The sequence below is a fragment of the Dama dama genome, chromosome 16 (genome assembly GCF_033118175.1).
Source record: "Dama dama isolate Ldn47 chromosome 16, ASM3311817v1, whole genome shotgun sequence".
NCBI classification, from domain to species: Eukaryota; Metazoa; Chordata; class Mammalia; order Artiodactyla; family Cervidae; genus Dama; species Dama dama.
In genome coordinates this window covers 27,769,378-27,787,044 of record NC_083696.1, presented here as the reverse complement: position 1 = coordinate 27,787,044, position 17,667 = coordinate 27,769,378, and the positions used below count along the sequence as shown (strand labels likewise).

The window sequence follows — 17,667 nt, the reverse complement described above, 5'->3', positions numbered from 1 at the left end:
TAGACCCAAGTGAATGCAAAGTTTCAAAAAATAGCAAGGAGAGATAAGAAAGCCTTCTTAAGTGAACAATGCAAAGAAAGAGAGGGAAACAATAAAATGGGAAAGACTAGAGATCTCTTCAACAAAATTAGAGATACCAAGGGAACATTTCATGCAAAGATGGGCACAATAAGGGACAGAAAAAAGTATCGAACAGAAGCAGAAGAGATTAAGAAGAGATATCAAGAACAAAGAAGAACTATACAAAAAAGGTCTTAATGATCCAGATAACCATGAAGGTGTCGTCACAAACCTAGAGCCAGACTAGGTTTAGAGTTGAAGTCAAGTGGACCTTAGGAAGCATTACTACAAAAAAAACTAGTGGCGATGATATTATTCCAGCTGAGATATTTAAAATCCTAAAAGATGATGCAGTTAAAGTGCCACACTCAACATGCCATCAAATTTGGAAAAGTCAGCAGTGGCCACAGGACTAGAAAAGGTCAGTATTCATTCCAATCCCAAAGAAGAGCTATGCCAAAGAATGTTCAAACTACTTGAATGAGTCAAACAATTGCACTCATCTCACATGCTACCAAGGTCATGCTCAACATCCTTCAAGCTAGGCTTCAACAATATGTGAACTGAGAACTCCCAGATGTACAAGCTAGATTTAGAAAAGGCAGAGGAACCAGAGATCAAATTGTCAACATCCATTGGATCAGAGAAAAAGCAAGAGAATTTCAGGAAAACATCTACTTCTGCTTCATTGACTATGCTACAGCCTGTGACTGTGTGGATCACAACAAACTGTGGAAATTTCTTAAAGAGAGATGGGAATACCAGACCACCTTATCTGTCTCCTGAGAAACCTGTATGTAGGTCAAGAAGCAACAGGTAGAACTGGCCATGGAACAATGGACTGATTCAAAACTGGGAAAGGAGTATGTCAAGGCTGTATACTGTCACCCTGCTTATTTAAGTTTTATGCAGAGTACATCATGTAAAATGCCAGGCTGGATGACTCACAAGCTGGAATCAAGATGGCTGGGAGAAATATCAACAACCTCAGATATGCAGGTGATACCACTCTAATGACAGAAAGCAAAGATGTACTAAAGAGCCACTTGATGAAAGTGAAATAGGACATTGCAAAAACTGGCTTAAACTTAACATTAAAAAAACTAAGATCATGGCATCTGGTCCCATCACTTTATGGCAAATAGATGGGGGGAAAAATGGAAATAGTGATGGACTTTATTTTCTTGGACTCCAACATCACTGCAGATGGTTGACAGCAGCCATGAAATTAAAAGATGCTTACTTCTTGGAAGAAAAGCTATGACAAACTTAGTGTATTAAAAAGCAGAGCTGCTGGTAGTACTGTGGTACATATACACCATGGAATATTACTCAGCCGTTAAAAAGAATTCATTTGAACCAGTCCTAATGAGATGGATGAAACTGGAGCCCATTATACAGAGTGAAGTAAGCCAGAAAGATAAAGACCAATAGAGTATACTAACGCATATATATGGAATTTAGAAAGATGGTAACGATGACCCTATATGCAAAACAGAAAAAGAGACACAGAAATACAGAACAGACTTTTGAACTCTGTGGGAGAATGTGAGGGTGGGATATTTCAAAAGAACAGCATGTATACTATCTATGGTGAAACAGATCACCAGCCCAGGTGGGATGCATGAGACAAGTGCTCGGGCCTGGTGCACTGGGAAGACCCAGAGGGAGGTGGGAGGGGGGATCGGGATGGGGAATACGTGTAAATCTATGGCCGATTCATGTCAATGTATGACAAAAAATAATAATAATAATAATAATAATAAATAAAAAGCAGAGACATCAATTTGCCAACAAATGTCTGTATAGCCAAAGCTATGGTTTTTTCCAGTAGTCAGGTTTGGATGTGAGAGTTGGACCATAAAGAACACTGAGCATCAAAGAACTGATGCTTTCAAACTGTGGTGCTGGAGAAGACTCTTGAGAGTCTCTTAAACAGTGAGGAGATCAAACCAGTCAACCCTAAAGGAAATCAACCCTGAATATTTACTGGAAGGACTGATGCTGAAGCTGAGGCTCCAATAATTTGGCCACCTGATGCAAAGAGCCAACACATTGGAAAAGACTGTGATGCTGGGAAAGACTGCAGAAAGGCGGAGGAGGGGGCAAAAGAGGATGAGATTGTTGGATGACATCACTGACTCAATGGACATGAGTTTGAGCAAAACTCCAGGAGATAGTAAAGCACAGAGGAGGCTGGCATGCTGCAGTACATGGGCTCACAAACAGTCAGACACAACTTAGTGACTGAACAACAACACCAACAGGACATGGAAGCAACTTAGATATCCATCACCAGATGAATCAAGAAAGATGATGTGATATATATACAATGGAACATTAGTCAGTGTAAAGAGGAACAAATTTTCTACAGCTGTAGTGAGGTGGATGAACCTAGAGCCTGTTATACAGAACGAAATACATCTGAAACATAAAAACAAAGAATGCATCTATATGGTTTCTAGAAAAATAGTACAGTTCTACTACACAGAAGTAGAGAAGAGACTTGTGGACACAGTGGGGGAAGGAGAGAGAAGGTCGAAATGAGGAAGTAACACTTACATCTGTACACTATGATGTGTAAAATATATAGCTAATGTGAAGCTTCTATTTAACACAGGGAGCCCAGCCTGGCACCCTGTGATAAACTAGAGGTGTGAGATGGGATTGAGGAGGGAGGCTCGAGAGGCAGAGGATATATACACACACATGTGTATATAATTATGGCTGATTCATGTTGTTGTACAGCAGAAATCAACACTACATTGTAAACCAAGTTGCTGTTGTGTTGTTCAGTTGCTAAGTTGTGTCCAACTCTTTGCAACCTCATGGACTGTAGAACGTCAGACTCCTCTGTCCTCCACCATCTCCCAGAGTTTGCTCAAATTCACGTCCATTGAGGCGGGGATGCTGTCTCATCTCCAACCATCTCATCCTCTGATGCCTCCTTCTCCTTTTCCCTTCAGTCGTTCCTAGCATCAGCGTCTTTTCCAACGAGCTGGCTCTTCACATCAGGTGGCCAAATTATTGGAGCTTCAGCAACAGTACTTCCAATGAATATTCTGAGTTGACTTCCTTTAAGACTGACTAATTTGATCTCCTTGCACTCCAAGGGACTCTGAAGAGTCTTCTCCAGCACCACAATCCTAAATCAATTCTTCAGTGCTCAGCCTTCTTATACAGCCCAACTCTCACATTTGTACATGACTGGTGGAAAAACCATAGCTTTGAGTATAAAGGCCTTTTTCAGCAAATTGATGTCTCTGTTCTTTAATATGCTGTCTAGGTTTGTCATAGGTTTCTTTCCAAGGAGCAAGCGTCTTTTAATTTCATGGCTGCAGTCACCATCTGCAGTGATTTTGGAGCCCAAGAAAAGAAAATCTGTCACTGCTTCCACTGTTTCCCCTTCCATTTGCCATGAAGTGATGGGACTGGATGCTATGATCTTAGTTTTTTGAATGCTGAGTTTCAAGCCAGCTTTTTCACCCTCCACTTTCACCCTCATCATGAGTCTCTTTAGTTCCTCTTCACATTCTGCCATTTGAGTGGTATCATCTGCATATCTAAGGTTGTTGATATTTCTCCTAGCAATGTTGATTTCAGCTTGGGATTCATCCATCCTGGAGTTCTTAATGGCTTGCATAACCACAATGGTGGGGTCACTAACCTAGAGCTGGACATCCTGGACTATGAAGTCAAGTGGGCCTTTGGAAGCATTACTACGAACAAAGCTAGTGGAGGTGACAGAATTCCAGCTGAGCTATTTCAAATCCCAAAAAATGATGCTGTTAAAGTACCACACCTAGTATATCAGCAAATTTGGAAATCTCAGCAGTGGCCACAGGACTGGAAAAGGTGTTGTCACTCCAATCCCAAAGAAAAGCAGTGCCAAAGAACGCTCAAACTAACATACAGCTGCACTCATTTCACATGGTAACAAGGTCAGGTTCAAAATCCTTCAAGCTAGGCTTCAGCAAGATGTGATGCTAAATCCAGCCTGTACGTACGTATTTTCCCGGTTCACGTATTGCTGAAGCCTAGCTTGGAGAATAACTGCTTTACAATATTGTGTTGGCTTCTGCCATACAACAACATGAAAGCAGCTATATGTATACAAATGTCCTCGCCCTCTTGAACCTCCCCTCCACATCCCCACCACATCCAACCTCTCTAGGTTATCACAGACTATCGCATTGAATTTCCAGTGTTCTACAGCAACTCCCCATTAGCTTTCTATTTTACATATGGTGATGTATATGTTTCAAAGCTATTCTCTCTGATTTGTCCCTTCCTCCCCTTCCCTCACTGTGTCCAAAATCTGTTCTCTAAGTCTACATTTCAATTCCTGCCTCACAAATAGGTTCATTAGTACCAGTTTTCTAGATTTCATATATATGTGTTAAGGTATATTTTTTACTTTCTCACTTATTTCACTCTGTGTAACAGGCTCCAGGTCCATCCACCTCACAAAAACTGACTTAAATGTGTTCCTTTTTATGGCTGAGTAATATCCCACTGTATACATGTATCACAATTTCTTTACGCATTCATTTGTCAATGGACATCTAGGCTGCTTCAGTGTCCTAGCTATTGTAAATAGTGCTGTAATGAACACTGGGATGGGCAGAAGACCTAAACAGACATTTCTCCAAAGAAGACATACAGATGGCCAACAACACCATGAAAAGATGCTCAAGATGGCTCATTACTAGAGAAATGAAAATCAAAACTAAAATGAGTATCACTTCACACGAGTCAGAATGGCCATCATTGAAAAATCCCCAAACAATAAATGCAGGAGAGGGTGTGGAGAAAAAGTAACCCTCTTGCACTGCTGGTGGGAATGCAAACTGCTACAGCCACGATGGAGAACAGTATGGAGATTCCCTAAAAAAACTAGGAATAAAATTACCATATATCTAGCAATCCCACTACTGGGCACATATCCTGAGAAAATCATGACTGAAAAAGACCTTTATTGTGTGGTTCTGAATAATCTTCCTTCTTAATCTCTTCTACTTCTGTTAGGTCCTTACCGTATCTGTCCTTTATCATGCCCATTCTTGCATGAAATGTTCCTTTGATATCTCCAATTTTCTTTAGAGACCTCTAGTCCTCCCCATTTTATAGTTTTCCTCTATTTCTTTGCATTGTTCACTTAAGAAGACCTTCTTATCTCTCCTTGCTATTCTCTGGAACTCTAAATTCAACTGGGTATATCTTTCCCTTTTTCCCTTGCCTTTTGCTTCTCTTTCCTCGGCTATTTGTAAAGCCTCCTCAAATACCACTTTGTCTTCTTATATTTCTTTTTCTTTGGGATAGTTTTGGTCACTGTAACACCGTACAATTTTATCAACCTCTGTCCACAGTTCTTCAAGTAGTCTGTCTACCAAATCTAATCCCCTGAATCTATTCATCACCTCCATCAAAAGGGATTTGATTTAGGTCATACCTGAATGGCCTAGTGGTTTTTCTCTAATTCCTTCAGTTTGAGCCTGAACTTTGAAATAAGCTGAAGATCTGAGCCACAGTCAGCTCCAGGTCTTATTTTAACTGACTTCATAGAGCTTCTCCATCTTTTGCTGCAAAGGACATAATCAATCTGAAACTGGTACTGATCATCTGGTGATGCCCATGTATAGAGTTATCTCTTGCTCTTCCCCAGTAGCATACCCCAGTAGGACACCTTCTGACCTGGGAGGCTCATTTTTCTTTTTGCCCTTTCGTACTTTCCATGGCTTCTCCAGGCAAGAATACTGGTGTGTGTTGCCATTTCCTTCCCCAGTAGAACACATTTTGTCAGAATTCGTTAATATGACCCATCCGTCTTGGGTGGCCACACATAGCTTCACTGAGGTATGCAAGTCCCTTCTCCATGATAAGGCTGTGATCGATGATGCGATTATTAAAGCAGTTATCCTCTGATTTAAAAATATGTTAAAAAAATAAACAGGAAAAAATCCAATATGTTATTGACACAAAAACAGACATACAGATTAATGAAACAGAATAGAAAACCCAGAAGTAAAGCCAATCACTTATGGTCAATTAATCTACCACAAAGGAGGCAAGATTATACAATGGGGAAAAGAGAGTCTCTTCTTCAACCAGTGGTACTGGGAAAACTGAACAGCTACATGTAAAATAATGAACTAATGCTATATAGAAAAATAAATGGATTAAAGTCCTAATGTAAGGCTGGATAATATAAAAATCCTAGAGGAAAATACAGGCAGAACACTCTTTGACATAAGTCGCAGCAACATTTTTCTGGATCTATCTCCTGCAATAATTTAAATAAAAACAAAACTAAACAAATGGGACCTAAACTGAATGGAACAGCTTCTGCACAGCAAAGGAAACCATAAACAAAATGGAAGACAACCTACAGACGGGGAGAAAATATCTGCAAATGATGCTACCAACAAAGGATTACTCTCTAAAATATACAAACAGCTCATATAACTCAATAACAAAAGAAATCATGTAACCCAATCAAAAAATGGGCAGAAGACTTAAATGGATATTTCTCCAAAGAAGACATAAAGATGGCTAACAGGCATATGAAAAGATGCTCAGTACCACTAATTATTAGATAAATGCAAATCACAAGTACAATGAGGTATCACCTCACACCAGTCAGAATGGCCATCATCAAAATATTTACCAGTAACAAATGCTGGAGAGTGTGTGGAGAAAAGAAAACCCTCCTACACAGTTAGTGGGAATGTAAATTGGTGCAGTCACTATGGAGAACATTATGGAAGGTCCTTAAAATAACTAAGAATAGAGTTACCATATGATTCAGCAATCCCACTCCTAAGTATATATCTGGAGAAAACCATACTTTGAAAATACATGCACCCCAATACTTACCACAGCACTATTTATAATAACCATTAAATATCACAGTAATCTGAGTTTATGCCCCAACCAGTAATGCTGAAGAAGATGAAGTTGAACAGTTTTATGAAGACCTACAAGACATTTTAGAACTAACACCCAAAAGAGATGTCCTTTTCATTATAGGGGACTGGAATGCAAAAGTAGGAAGTCAAGAAACACCTGGAGTAACAGGCGAATTTGGCCTTGGAATACAGAATGAAGCAGGGCAAAGTTTAATAGAGTTTTGCCAAAAGAACACACTGCAAACACCCTCTTCCAACTACACAAGAGATGACTCTACACATGGACATCACCAGATGGCCAACACCAAAATCAGATTGATTAATTCTTTGCAGCCAAAGATGGAGAAGCTCTATACAGTCAGCAAAAACAAGACTGGGAGCTGACTATAGCTCAGATCCTGAACTCCTTATTGCAAAATTTAGACTTAAATTGAAGAAAGTGGAGAAAACCACTAGACCATTCAGGTATGACCTAAATCAAATCCCTTATGATTATACAGTGGAAGTGAGAAATAGATTTAAGGGACTAGATCTGATAGACAGAGTGCCTGATGAACTATGGACGGAGGTTCATGACATTGTAGAGGAGACAGGAATCAAGACCATCCCCAAGAAAAAGAAATGCAAAAAAAGCAAAATGGCTGTCTGAGGAGGCCTTACAAATAGTTGTGAAAAGAAGAGAAGAGAAAAGCAAAGGAGAAAAGGAAAGATATACCCATTTGAATGCAGAATGCCAAAGAATAGCAAGGAGAGATAAGAAAGCCTTCCCCAGTGATCAATGCAAAGAAATAGAGGAAAACAATAGAATGGGAAAGACTAGACATCTCTTCACAAAAATTAGAGATACCAAGGGAACATTTCATGCAAAGATGGGCTCAATAAAGGACAGGAATGGTATGGACCTAACAGAAGCAGAAGATATTAAGAAGAGGTGGCAAGAACACACAGAAGAACTGTACAAAAAAGATCTTCATGACCCAGATAATCAGGATGGTGTAATCACTCACCTAGAGCCAGACATCCTGGAATGTGAAGTCAAGTGGGCCTAGGAAGCATCACTACAAACAAAGCTAGTGGAGGTGACAGAATTCCAGTTGAGCTCTTTCAAATCCTAAAAGATGATGTTGTGAAAATGCTGCACTCAACATATCACCAAATTTGGAAAACTCAGCAGTGGCCACAGGACTGGAAAAGGTCAGTTTTCATTCCAATCCCAAAGAAAGGCAATGTCAAAGAATGCTCAAACTACCACACAATTGCACTCATCTCACACACTAGTAAAGTAATGTTCAAAATTCTCCAAGCCAGGCTTCAGTAATATGTGAATCATGAACTTCCAAATGTTCAAGCTGGTTTTAGAAAAGGCAGAGGAACCAGGGATCAAATTGCCAACATCCGCTGGATCATTGAAAAAGCAAGAGAGATCCAGAAAAACATCTATTTCTGCTTTATTGACTATGCCAAAGCCTTTTGACTGTGTGGATCACAACAAAGTGTGGAAAATTCTGAAAGAGATGGGAATACCAGACCACCTGACCTGCCTCTTGAGAAACCTGTATGCAGGTCAGGAAGCAACAGTTAGAACTGGACATGGAACAACAGACTGGTTCCAAATAGGAAAAGGAGTACGTCAAGGCTGTATATTGTCACCCTGATTATTTAACTTATGTGCCGAGTACATCATGAGAAACACTGGGCTGGAGGAAGCAAAAGCTGGAATAAGATTGCCGGGAGAAATATCAATAACCTCAGATATGCAGATGACACCACCCTTATGGCAGAAAGTGAAGAAGAACTAAAGAGCCTCTTGATGAAAGTGAAAAAGGAGAGTGAAAAAGTTGGCTTAAAAGTCAACATTCCGAAAACTAAGATCATGGCATCCCGTCCTGTCATTCATGGCAAATAGATGGGGAAACAGTGGAAACAGTAGCTGACTTTATTTTTTTCAGCTCCAAAATCACTGCAGATGGTGACTGCAGCCATGAAATTAAAAGACGCTTACCCCTTGGAAGGAAAGTTATGACCAACTAGACAGCATATTAAAAAGCAGAGACATTATTTGTCAACAGAGGTCCATCTAGTCAAGGCTATGGTTTTTCTAGTAGTCATGTATGGATATGAGAGTTAGACTATAAAGAAAGTTGAGTGCAGAGGAACTGATGCTTTTGAACTGTGGTGTTGGAGAAGACTCTTGAGAGTCCCTTGGTTTGCGAGGAGATCCAACCAGTCCATCCTAAAGGAGATCAGCCCTGGGTGTTCATTGGAAGGACTGATGCTGAAGCTGAAACTCCAATACTTTGGACACCTGATGCGAAGGGCAGACTCAATTGATAAGACCCTGATGCTGGGAAAGATTGCGGGCAGGAGGAGAAGGGGACGACAGAGGATGAGATGGTTGGATGGCATCATTGACTCAACGGATATGAGTTTAGGTAGGCTCCAGGAGTTGGTGATGGACAGGGAGGCCTGGTGTACTGTGGTTCATGGGATCACAAAGTGTCAGACATGACTGAGCGACTGAACTGAACCGATTTATAATAGCTAAGACATGGAAACAACCTAAATGTTCTTCCACAATAAAATGGATAAAGAAGATATACATATACACAAAAGAAGACATACATACATACATACAATGGAATACAGTTCAGCCACAAAAAAGGAAATTATGCCATTTGCAAAAACATGGATGAATCCAGAGATTATCATATTAAGTGAAGTAAGTCCTAAAGAGAAAAGGATAAATACAGGATATCATTTATATGTAAAATCTAAAAAGATACCAAAACTTATCTGCAAAAGAGAAATAAACTTAAAGACATAGAAAACAACTTATGGCTACCAAACAGAAAAAGTGTAGAGGGATAAAATAGGAGTTTGGGATTAACATATGGACATCACTATATATAGAGAACCAACAAGGACCGACTGTATAGCACAGGAAACTATACTCATTATCTTGTATTAACCTTTAATGGGAAAGAATCTCAAAAAGAATATATACACTGTATATATATACATGTATGTGTGTGTGTTTGTGTACAAATATGTGTGTGTGTATTTGTATAACTGAATCATTTTGCTATATACCTGAAACTAACACAACATTGTAAATCAACTATATTTCAATAAATATTTTTCAAATGCCAAAACAATTCACCACAGTTAAAAACAAAAATAAAAATAAAAAGCATGGGCAGAGAAAAAATACAAAAAACTAGGAAAATCGTGCAATTTATACTGCCAAGAAATGGCTATAAAGACATGCTAGATATAGTAATTAAAAATTAGCACATCAATGGGAAAATGGATAAGAAAAAAGTTTAATAAAAAAAGAAATATATATTAATTACAAACAAAAAAGATGTTCCACTTCACTGATGAGAAGAGGAAAGCTTGTAAAACTAAATTTTAGTTATCATTTTTTAATCACATTTGTAAAAATGCAAAAAGTTTGATGACATACTGTATTTGTAAAGTTGTGGAGAAGAAACACACACTCTTAAACTGTTGGCTCTTACCTAAGGTACCTCCAGAATCTGACTACTTCTTGTAAATAACTCTCTTATGATCATCATCCCTTGCTAGGATTTTACAGAAATAGCTTCCTATATTGTTCCTGCTTTCACTACTACACCACTAGAGTCTTATCTTCAAAACACAGACTTCTTTTAAACTGTAAAAACTGTAAGTCAGAACTATGATTTTGACTCAAAAGAATAAAAAGAAAACCTTGGGACTTCCCAGGAGACTCAGTGGTTAAGATTTCACCTTTCAGTGCAGGGGGTATGGGTTCCATCTCTGATCAGGGAGCAAAGACCCCACATGCCTCATGGCCAAAAACCCAAAACACAAAACAGAAGCAATACTGTAAGAAATTTAATAAAGACTTGAAAAAAGTGGTCCACATCAACAACAAAAACTTAAAAAAAAAAAAACGAAAACCCTCTGAAACCCCCAGTGAGAGAGATAATGTGCTCATGGATTGGAAGACTCATTTTGAACAAGATGCCAATTCTCCTCAAATTGAGCTATATTACAGATTCTATAGAGTCAGTGCAGTCAAAATCAAAATCTCAGCAGGTTTTCCTGAGATCAACAAGCTGATTTTCAAAACTTTCTACAGAGAAGCAAAGAACTTTGAATCTCCAAAACACTCTTTAAAAAAGTTAGAAGACACATGTTATTTGATTTCAAGAGTTACTGTAAAGAGACACTCATCAAGAAAATGTGGTATTAGCAAAAGGATTTAAGATCATCAGAAATGAACAGAGTCCACAAAGATATAAAAAGTAGACTTGTGGTTGCCAAGTGGGAGCAGAGGCAGGGGAGGGAAGGACTGGGAGTTTGGGAGTAGCAGATGCAAACTACTATGTATATGATGGATAAACAACAAGGTCTTACTATGTAGCACAGGGAACTATATTCTATATCCTGTGATAAACTATAATGGAACAGAATATAAAAAAGAATGTACTGAATATATATATACACACACATATATACATTCAACTTATTCAATTTGTTATGCAACAGAAATTAACACTGTAAATCAACTATACTTCAATAAAAATATTTAGAAAATAAAAAAAGAAGTAAACAGAATCCAGAAACAGATCCATACATAGGATGCTAGTTGATTTCCCTCAGAAGTGCTAATGCAATTCAATGGAGAAAGCATATTCTTGTCAACGAATGGTGCTGACAGGTACATACCCAAAGGTAAAAATCACAAACAAGGCAAGTGTATGCTCTTCTACTCACAATATTTAGATTCCACTTCTAGCACAGAATACTAAGACCCTCAGACACAGAAATTCTTAGCTTTAGATTAGGCCTAATAGAACATACTTTGTCCTTTCCTGAATGGCAACAATTATACTGAAATAAAATTTTAAAGCTGATCAAAAAGGAAATTACTGATATAAGAAACAAATACTTTGAAATCCTAAGAGAATACTGTAAACAAGCTCATAAAAATACATTTAAATAAAAATGAACAATTTTCTATGAAAATGTAATGATGAAAGAAAAAAATACAAATCCAGCATAGACTTATGACCAATAAATACTAAAAATCTTCATGCAAAAAGTCTTCATAAGGCCATAATTCATAGGTGAGCTTCACAAAACCTACACGTAACACAGTTTTCTCATCTAAAATATTATTAAAGGGACAGGAAAATGTCCCATTTCCTTTCACGAGACTATGACCATGCCATGATACCATAATTGGACACAGAAACAAAAGGGTATGTGTAATACAAAAATAAAAATCCTAAATACAGTACTAGCAAAAAGTCCTAGGAAAACACGTAAGAAGTAACTTACCAAACTTATTAGCAATTAAGGTCTACACAGGGATTTTAGTATGCTGCTGCTGCTGTTGCTGCTAAGTCACTTCCGTCGTGTCCGACTCTGTGCGACCCCATAGACGGCAGCCCACCAGGCTCCCCCATCCCTGGGATTCTCCAGGCAAGAACACTGGAGTGGGTTGCCATTTCCTTCTCCAATGTGTGAAAGTGAAAAGTGAAAGTGAAGTCGATCAGTCATGTCCGACTCTTAGTGACCCCATGGACTGCAGCCCACCAGGCTCCTCCATCCCTGGGATTCTCCAGGCAAGAACACTGGAGTGGGTTGCCATTTCCTTCTCCAATGCATGAATGGGAAAAGTGAAAGTGAAGTCGATCAGTCATGTCCGACTCTTAGTGACCCCATGGACTGCAGCCCACCAGGCTCCTCCATCCATGGGGTTGTCCAGGCAAGAGTACTGGAGTGGGTTGCCATTGCCTTCTGCATTTAGTACACTAGAAAATCTATTATACTGTTTACAGTATTTATAAAAGAAATAAGCTATAGTTTTGCTCCAATAGATAAACAAAATGTGTGTGTGTGTGTATGTGTGTGTTAGTTATTCAGTCATGTCCAACTCTTTGCAATCCCATGGACTATAGCCTGCCAGGATACTCTGTCCGTGGAATTCTCCAGGGAACAATACTGGAGTGGGTAGCCATTCCCTTCTCCAGGGGATCTTCTCAACCCAGGGATCAAACCTGGGTCTCCTGCATTTCAGGCAGGTTCTTTAATCCACATAATTTAATACGCATTCATGACTAATGTAAAATCTTAACAAACTGGTTCCTGGAAGTAACCTACTTACCCTGACAAAGGTTACCTACCAAAGGCTGACAGCAAACATCACAGTGAATAGTAAGACAGTGTATATATTATCCCTCAAGATTGACTTGATCTATTTCTATTTTTCCTTTTCCATTAATACATGGATGCTTCTTAGACGTATAAATCCAGTACAATGCAGAATGGGGAAAGAATAAAGAGCTCACCTGAATTATGTTCATTTTCTGCTTTCGGGAGAGTAGAGAATTGTGGTTCAGCTGAGAGGACAGAAAGAAGATGGATGTCATGAGATTTAACCTGTCATGTAGCTCCCAGATTCACCCCCCCAAATCTCAGCACCCCAATTGGGGATCATCTTCCTTATTTTCCTCATCTTCCTCTGGGCCTTGAAAAGGCACGAGAGGGATCATGTCCAGGTGGCATCACCTCTCTTTGTGTGACTCTGAGATGACCGTGAGGATTACATCTGCGGTTTTTTACTAAGTGAATGTAAACTTTTCTCAACTGTTTAAAAATACTGCATTTGTCCTTATAACACAAATAAATAAAAACAACAGATTAGTTGAATTAAATACACCAAAGAATAAGACATTATTCTTTCATGAAAACTAACTTAGCAGAAAAATACTCAGTATATATCATTTATCTATTTTTCTTACTATTAATAATATTATTTACCCACTGGTATAAAGAATCCACAAAAAGCCTAGATAGGATGCTATAAGGCAAGAAATTTTAGTTGTTTTAGCTGTGATGTATTTGTTAAAAGGCCTTTTTGATAAGATGCTTTTGGTGACGAACCTATGACGGCATCAAGTGCACTCTTCTCCTCCTAATTCTGTCACAAACTGAGTTTCCCTGGACAAATTACTGAACCTTTCAGGTTCGTCTTTAAAGTTTTCAAGACAGTTAAAATAGCTGACCTTGGAAAGCCCTTCACATATCATCATTCTGGGATGCTGTGAGATCAGGATGTCACAAGTGTCACATGTGATGGACACGTATGACAGCAGCACAGCACCTGTAATAAGTGGGGGCCGTTTAAGGGGAGCAGAGACAGCATATCCTCCCTCTGCTGGTTATTACCCCCAGCCCTTGCCCTCACAAGCTCTCCAACAAAATGTCTCTTCCTGAGTAGCCTGCCCCTGGACCACCTCAGCTCACTTTGCTCTTCTCAGCAATGGCCCAAACTCCCCACTGTCAAGAGTCTGGTGGCTTCTGGAGGTGGCATCATCACGAAGACTGGCTCATTCTGAGCAGGGGGATTAAGAACAGCTTCTGATCTTGCAAATTTAGGATCTACTCCTTTCTAGGCCCGGTCTGTCTCTGCGGTGAGATTCTGGAGTGAGGTCTACAGTCTTATGCATGCTCTCTTCCAGGTAAGACTCCCTTTTATAGAGACTCCCTGCTTCCAGCCTCACAAGGATCGCTTTATTTCAAGGTAAGTGGGATGTTGATCTAAGAAACAAATTCATTTTAGGAGCAAACGCCTAATTCTTGGAATTCATTATTATATTACATGTAAAAGAGAGACATCCTGACAATGCAGAAGGGGCCAGGGAACTCTGTCTGCCCCAAGTGACATGAAAAGACACTAGAATTCCCAGAACACATCTGACACATGGTAGGATTCCATCTACATTCACGTTCCTTATATTCTGGAAACTGGGGGCAGGCCACTTTGCTAAGGGCTGTGAAGGCTACAATAGCGGTTTTAGGCTGGTGTGATATTTAGACAAAGCCCGAGGCTGTAAGTAAAGCACACCTGCCCTTGAATCTGATTTCCCGTACCACTAACTTATGACCTGAGCACATCGTTCCATCATCCTGAGCCTCCCATTTTTGTTAAACTGGTTGTTAGGTTACATAAAGCCGTCCAATGAAAAAGAATAAAGTGTCTTCCAACTATAATAGCACTGTAACTTACTCAGTGCTCATTATCTGGCACTTGTCTAAATACTTTGCAAGGGATGACTTAGGTCTAAGTTTCAAAGCAACACCATGAAACAGTCATCATTAGTCATTTTCATACGAGAAACTGGACTCTTATCCAGGTTCCTTCTGTAACCCTGCTTACAGGTGACAGACCTGGGATTTACCCAGGCCCTTCTGGCTCCAGAGCTAGGGTTCTCATTGCAGACCCATGGCCATCAGCGGTATAAATTCACTTTCTCTCCTGTCGCCGACATGGGTTTTTTCCCCTGTCAGGCTGCAGGCGGGGTCAAGTCCAAGGTCCCACACAACCAGGCCTAGACTGAACACGTGCTCTTAACCGGACCAACCCGACCTGCACCCTGGGATCCCGAGGGCCCGGGTCACCCCTTACTGGCCTTTCCCAGGCTGAGGGCCCGCTCCGGCATGTACACCAGCGTTGGTGGGAGTGCGTTTCAAAGATTTTCCGCTCTCATCCCTAGGCACAAAGGCACCCCCTCCCAGCTGAACCCCCGCCCCCTCGCACTCTCACCCCAGGTGCGCACCCTTCACTTTCCGAGCAGAACCCACGTTACGACACCGCTCCCCTAGAGTTCAGAGAAGACAAGTGAGGAGGCGGGGCTACGGCTGCACACGCGCGGAAGAAGCCCAGAATGCTCTTCCCAGAGTGCCGCGCGGTGAAACAGACGGATTCAAGACTACATTTCCCATAGACCTCCGCGACCACAATTGTGGTCTCTCTGGAGGCTTTTATGCATTTCAGAAAGCACTAGAGCAGTGTCTTTAAAGTAACCTGTCCAGAATCTCAAGGATCTTGAAGAGAACAGGTTAAATTTTAACTTAACTGCCAAATGCGACGGGTGGTCCTCTATTGGCTCCCGATTGAAATAGCAGTTTTTTCATAAATCATTTGGAGACAGTTTGGGAAACTTGAATATGTGTTCAGTTCAGTCGCTCATTTGTGTCCTGACTCTTTGCGACCCCCATGGACTGCAGCACTCCAGGCTTCCCTGCCCATCACCAACTCCAGGAGCTTGCTCAAACTCATGTCCCTTGAGTCAGTGATACATCCAACCATCTCATCCTCTGTCTTCCCTTTCTCCTCCTGCCTTCAATCTTTCCCAGCATCAGGGTCTTTTCAAATGAGTCAGTTCTCTGCATCAGGTGGCCCAAGTATTGGAGTTTCAGCTTCAACATCATTCCTTCCAATTGAATACTCAGGACTGATTTCCTTTATGATTGACTGGTTTTATCTCCTTGCAGTCCAAGGGACTCTCAAGAGTCTTCTTCAAAACCTCAGTTCAAAATCATCAGTTCTTTGGTGCTCAGCTTTTTTATAGTCCAACTCACATCCATACATGACTACTGGAAAAACCATAGCTTTGAAAATACTGACTTTTGTCAGTAAAGTAATGTCTCTGCTTTTTAATATGCTCTCTAGGTTGGTCATAGCTTTTCTTCCAAGGAGCAAGCATCTTTTAATATCATGGCTACAGTTACCATCTGCAGTGATTTTAGAGCCCAAGAATATAAAGTCTCTCACTGTTTCCATTGTTTCCCCATCCATTTGTCATGGAGTGATGGGACCAGATGCCAAGATCTTTGTTTTTTGAGTGTTGACTTTTAAGCCAGCTTTTTCACTCTCCTTTTTCACTTACATCAAGAGGCTCTTTCGTTCCTCTTCACTTTCTGCCAATAAGGGTGGTGCCATCTACATATCTGAGTTTATTGATATTTTCTTCCAGCAATCTTGATTCCAGCTTGTGATTCATCCAGCCTGACATTTCACATGATGTACTCTACATATAAGTTTAATAAGCAGGGTGACAATGTACAGCCTTGACATACTCCTTTCCCAATTTGGAACCAGTCTGTTGTCCAATGTCTGGTTCTAACTGTTGCTTGGAGTCCTGCTTTAATACCTAACATTTATTCCATCACTATGTTTCTCACATTTTTTTAAATACAAAGAAAAGAATAGGTGTTCTTCTTCCATCAGTGCTTCTATTAAAACTCAAGGTTGCCAAAAGAAGTCAAGACTCATTTTGGGAATAAGGCAAATAAGACGTTTGAACATTGAGCACAGCAATGCTATAAAAGAAAGTATTTGAGACAAACAGAATTTATCTCAGGAAAGGGAAAAGAGGAATTTAAAAAATGATTAATATATGAAAATGCAGACAATCCAAAATAAGAAAATGATTATCAAGAAAAGCACTGGCAGTCCCATGGTTAAGACTCTGAGCTTCCTTGGGTTGGCTCCCTGCTCAGGTAACTAAGCTCCCACAACAGTGTGAAAAAAACAAAAAACACGTATTTCTCAGAGATGACTCTGCTGCCACCTTAAGTAAACATCCTGGTTTGTTTTTAACCAAATTAGGTACATGTGAGAATAATATTATAGGGACATCTTTTAACTAAATTACATATATTGTGCTTGTTAACATGTGCAGTATGTTACTATATTAACTAAATAAGAACTAATATATTAATATATATATTAATATTAACTAGGTCTTAGTTAATATTAATATAAATTACTAGTAAATATTTATATACTTAAAGTTAATATACTAACTAAATATACGCAATCTGGTTAATATTAATAAGGTCAATATTAATTCACATC

General features: G+C 39.7%; 1 protein-coding gene across 1 annotated transcript in view; it reads right to left on the bottom strand.

Moving 5' to 3' along the window:
- Positions 1–15,623, bottom strand: part of LOC133071196 (zinc finger protein 782-like) — a 73,719-nt gene extending 58,096 nt beyond the window's left edge. Inside the window, exons 1-3 of the mRNA XM_061163654.1 lie at positions 15,584–15,623; positions 14,030–14,127; positions 13,313–13,363 (exon numbers count right to left, since the gene is read on the bottom strand). Coding sequence (XP_061019637.1) covers positions 13,313–13,363; positions 14,030–14,056 — 78 coding nt within the window. The 5' untranslated portion in view covers positions 14,057–14,127; positions 15,584–15,623. The remainder of the gene's footprint in view (positions 1–13,312; positions 13,364–14,029; positions 14,128–15,583) is intronic.
- Between the last annotated feature and the right edge of the window lie 2,044 nt (positions 15,624–17,667).